The 4,553-nt window shown below is 38.8% G+C and overlaps 1 protein-coding gene across 1 annotated transcript; it reads right to left on the minus strand.

Moving 5' to 3' along the window:
* Window positions 1-892: 892 nt before the first annotated feature.
* Window positions 893-4,053, minus strand: MPC1 (mitochondrial pyruvate carrier 1). Its single transcript, XM_010282152.1, has 3 exons — window positions 3,960-4,053; window positions 2,637-2,769; window positions 893-1,870 (listed from the first exon to the last, which is right to left on the minus strand). The coding sequence occupies exons 1-3, from the start codon at window positions 4,000-4,002 to the stop codon at window positions 1,852-1,854; spliced, it is 195 nt and encodes a 64-aa protein (XP_010280454.1). The 5' UTR covers window positions 4,003-4,053; the 3' UTR covers window positions 893-1,851.
* Between the last annotated feature and the right edge of the window lie 500 nt (window positions 4,054-4,553).

Raw genomic sequence — 4,553 nt, forward strand, 5'->3', positions numbered from 1 at the left:
GGAGGAGGGAAGAAAGGGAAGAAAGGTAGAAGGAAATACGGTGCAGGCAGCTACCAGGAAAGTGAGAGAAGAGAAACTGTTGTAAATGGTATTCCCTAGATAGGGACGTTAAGACAATCAGCAGCTAATGAACAGTGATCAACACACCAGGTAAGGCTAGAGTATTCCATCTACTGCAAGATTTACCCAAGAGCACCCCAAAACACTGCATTTCATACCTATGAAGTTCACCTGTAAGTTATTCTCTCTCCAGAAATAAGATAACAAACTGTAAGGTGCTAAGATAATCAGTTACCCTTATCTGCTTGTATCTCACTAGTCATACAAAAGTCTAATGCTTCTTCTACTCCAGGAGATAGGGAAGCAGAGATGACTACTTTTGTGACAAGACAGCAGTACTGAAGAAGCACCTTCATGCACTAACTTTTCTAAAGCAACAAGTAGCAGTCAGTACTGGTTTTACCCATCCAGCAGGGCATGCCCTATAAGCCTCTTGTTTGCCTGTTACAAAATTTAGCCATCATGCAGTCAGGAACACGGTATCAGCCTAAGATTAAAGCAAGTCTTTTAATTGACTATCTTGTAATTGCCAGAAGACAATATGCAGTATTTACGCAGCTGCATAGTGAGAGCCCCAAATTCAACTCTGCCTATCATGGCAGGAATACTCATTCTCAGTCAAGAATCCACACTCCTTTTTCCTTGGCAGGGGAAGAAATGCTAGGTAGTAGGATCCAGAAGACACTTGTCTGAACTCTGAACATACAAAGGATAATACCATTTAGTTTCCCAGCCTGTTTTTGTTTCATGCTGTTATAGTAATAACATGACATTCCATAGAAAAATCTCACTTCAGGATCTGGTATTGCAATATGATAAACACCACTTTTCAAAATGTTGAAGGGATTTATTGCCACTTGGAACATGTTTATTGTTCAAAAAACACTGCACTGAAATAAAATCCATCACGTACATTCTTTGTCATCTATATCTTTATATCAATGTAACTTTCAGGCAGGTCATACAGGAAAACCACTCTCTCAATGAAGTCAAAAACTACCAAAAGGCACCTTGTGTCCTTCAGATCTTAGTCTCCAAACAAGTTAAGTTTCTGCCTGCGTAAGGGTTACATACATCTAGAACAACTCAAACAGTAGAAAAAAAACATTTAGAACTTCAAGACCAGTATTGGACTTTGTTGCCTTCCTTCATTCAGTGCTATGCTTTTGCTTTTCTGAGTCTCCTTTAAATAATGTGTGACTTAATGTATGTTAATGAAGTCTCTTTACTGAGACAAGGCATGCAGTAAGGGAAGAGAGATAGCTGGTCACTTCCAGGCTGCCTATCTACACATTTGTTCTTGTAGATTAGCAAGCTACTGCTTAAATTAAAAAAAAGAGACAGAATAGGAATGAATGCACCCAAGTTAAATGGCTTTTAGGAATATGTTAATATCTAGAACAATGATACCACCTACAGTTCTGTTTACCGACCTCTGTTCATGTTGATTTGAAAACAAGTTTTGTCAAACCATCACGGGCCACTTTTGTAGACTCTTAGATAAAAAAGTTGGTTTTCAAATATTGCTTGTTATTTGCATGACTAACTCTTTATTAAAAGGGTAGTTATTAAGGACCTGTAAGGCAGCAAGACTTTAAATGCAATGGCTTACATTGCTGAATAGTACTTTTTAAAAGGCAAGATAAAAAATATTAGTAGAAGGATTCTTGATGGGGTCATAGGTGTTTCTGTTTTATCCCCATTGTAATTTTCACAGCAACTGTAGATGGCGAGTCTTCCTTGGTTGTATTTGGGATGAACACATTCCCTGGCTTATTTCAAGTTAGATATTTAGTTCTTTTTCTCCATCCTGCCAAGAGAAGAACAGCTTTTGTAAGACTGTATATTGAATTGCAATTGCTATTAAAGAATCTGGACTTACAGTAGAACTTTAGGAATGAAGGACATTTGGCCAGTTACTTATGCAAAGGCAAGTCCACTTGCAATTTTACTCAGTCTCTTTTTTTAATTTATAATTCAGGAGGCTTCATCCTCCCATTGCTCCACATAGATTTCTTGGAAGAGAAAAGAAAAGCGATAATCCTGACTCATCAGGATTGCTTGGGGCAGTGTCTGCACTACTTGCTTCACAATTGAGGGTGTAAGACTGCTTGCAGTCTGTTCCCTGGTCATACTCAGTTGGATCTACACCATATAGAGAACAGTCAGCTTAAGGAGGTTTTGCTTGATTTCTCTTTCAGACAAACAACGCCTTCACAGTTTTATGGATGTTTCCATCTCAGGAATTAGTTACCGAGATGGACACACACAAACTAATCAACGTAATACATTAAACAAACTCCAGAATAGCCAGCAACTGCTGAAAGCCCTGTCTACATCCATGACCATAAGGGTTTTTCAGCCTTTTCTGTGTACACCCCTCAGAAGCTTCAAAGGAGGTGCAAGGGAACAAGTCATAGTTCATCTTACTGACCAGAAGCTTGTTAAAAGGTTTGCAAAAAGTCATGAAGTTAACAAGCTCAGAAACCATGCAAGGGTTTGCACCACAGTTAAAAGCCACTAACAGTATTCCAAGAGCCATCAGTTTGACTTCCCCTTTTTGAAGTGTGACTTGCCTGTATTTGATCAGTCGTCCTCCTTGAATAAGTTGTGCAACTTCATTAGTCAAGTGGCATGCAAAAAGAAGCCAGTTCCTTGGCTGCACTTTGTAGGCAAATCTCATGAAAGTCAAGGAGTAACAACACAGTGCTGCAAAACATGATAGATATTGTTTATTAGATATTTAGTACCTGCATTTTGTTGAGGCATACTTTTCCTACTACTGGAATATAGTGACAAGTAGAACACTTCTCACTGCTTTTGAGCTTTCCAATAGTCCTACAACTTGTCCACGTTGAGGATCCAGTGCAGGAAAACACACAACAGTGCTCATTTTTGCTACATGAGAAAATCCATAGGGCTGCAGCTTTCCATAAACAGTAATTTTCCTCATACGCTTTCCTGTGACGCAGCTGAATCCTTTTTAGTTTATTACCTAAACTATCTCAGCCAGAGAATAACAGTTAATCCCCATGAGACATGGCCTGTCCTATGCAATTATTCTGACAGTTTCTAGCACAGAGTATTTTTGAAAATACTAATTACTTAGATACTGATTAAGAGACTGAATCACTCTAAGTGTACCTTATTGAGCACAAGGCTGTAAATTTCCTTAACCCAAAGGTATTTTGCTCTGAGGAGAAGAATTACTCAGAATTAAGTTATTAACTGAGTTAAGGAAGAGACATAATGCCAAATTAAGCTAATGAATTAAAGCTATCAGATTTATGATCCTAGAGAAGTATTTGAGCAAGAAAATACAGAGACAGACATCTAGGCAAGAACTATCATGTTCCAAAAAAGGTGGAAAAAAGAAATTCTCACACTAGTCCTTTAAGAGTCACACTAGCCTCTCACAGGCAACTGCTTTGCAAGGAGTTAACCTCTCTCACCTGCTTTTTACACCCTGCAGACCAAGCATTAACATTTCTTCACTTTGTCAGTGTTGATATTCAAGTCTCACATTAACCACAAGGCATCATTGCTCTTGATACAAACAATAAAGTTGGGTAAAGAGATGCATTCTGAACCAGCGCATGCAGTAGTGTAAGATACTAAAAGGATTATACTTTAGGAGTGAGTCTGATGATCAAAACTGCTGAGACTCAAGACCCACCTCCCTCCCCCCAAATTACTGGAAAGCGCTCTGAAAGAGAGTTCTGCAACTTTTCAGTACCTCAATTTTCCAGTGGCTTCTGATAGAGATATCAAATAACATTTGATATCTATACTTGCTTTGATCACAAGTTTGCAAGCAACTAATAATATATCACTGCTTAAAAGACAGAATCTGTGTTCTGTAGTCAGTTTACTGACAAGAAGTTTGTCTCAGGTCTTACCAAATGTCATTCGGCCACTGATGATCTCTGGAGATTTCTTCATGTCATTAATAGCAGCAACAGGAAGTCCCCAGTTGGCAACTGGCCCCCAAAAGTGCTGTAAAGAAGGAAACTAAAGTTACACAGAAACACAGACCTCCTGCAGTATTCTTCTAGTTTTCCTTAGCTAAACAAAGCTTCAGAGGACAGGGTTAAGGGTAAAATTCTAAGTTTTTCCCCTATTGATGTAAGGGGAAAAAACCTAAATCTTTTTTTAGCAGGATCTAGTCTTCAGGAGGGAAGGAAGAACCCACTCAATCTTCTTGCAGACTGGAGAGGAACTACTGTAAGGCTATTGAAATGCAGTTTTGTGTAATTATACCGCAGCCATCATTAAGCAGCCTGATTGGTATAGTCGTGTAACAACCTCAGATTTACAGCTCACTTCTGCCGACAGAATTAGCATTCATCTCTTTCAAATAAGGCTCCTCAAAAGTGTAATGAAAACACAAGGACTTGCTGAAGTGAAGAACTGTTTTCATGTTATGCTGAGGATGAAGAAACACTCAAACATCTTCTTCCAAGTGCTTACACCATCTCTTTGAAAGAGCAGGG

The sequence above is a fragment of the Phaethon lepturus genome, unplaced genomic scaffold (assembly GCF_000687285.1).
Source record: "Phaethon lepturus isolate BGI_N335 unplaced genomic scaffold, ASM68728v1 scaffold51352, whole genome shotgun sequence".
Taxonomy (NCBI): Eukaryota; Metazoa; Chordata; class Aves; order Phaethontiformes; family Phaethontidae; genus Phaethon; species Phaethon lepturus.

Bases quoted from the DNA above. Each gene is read 5' to 3' on its own strand.
- MPC1 (XM_010282152.1), bottom strand. From the start codon at position 4,002: ATGAAGAAATCTCCAGAGATCATCAGTGGCCGAATGACATTTG. The intron at 2,770-3,959 runs GTAAGACCTGAG...CATGTTTTGCAG, and splicing joins CAGTGGCCGAATGACATTTG to CACTGTGTTGTTACTCCTTG.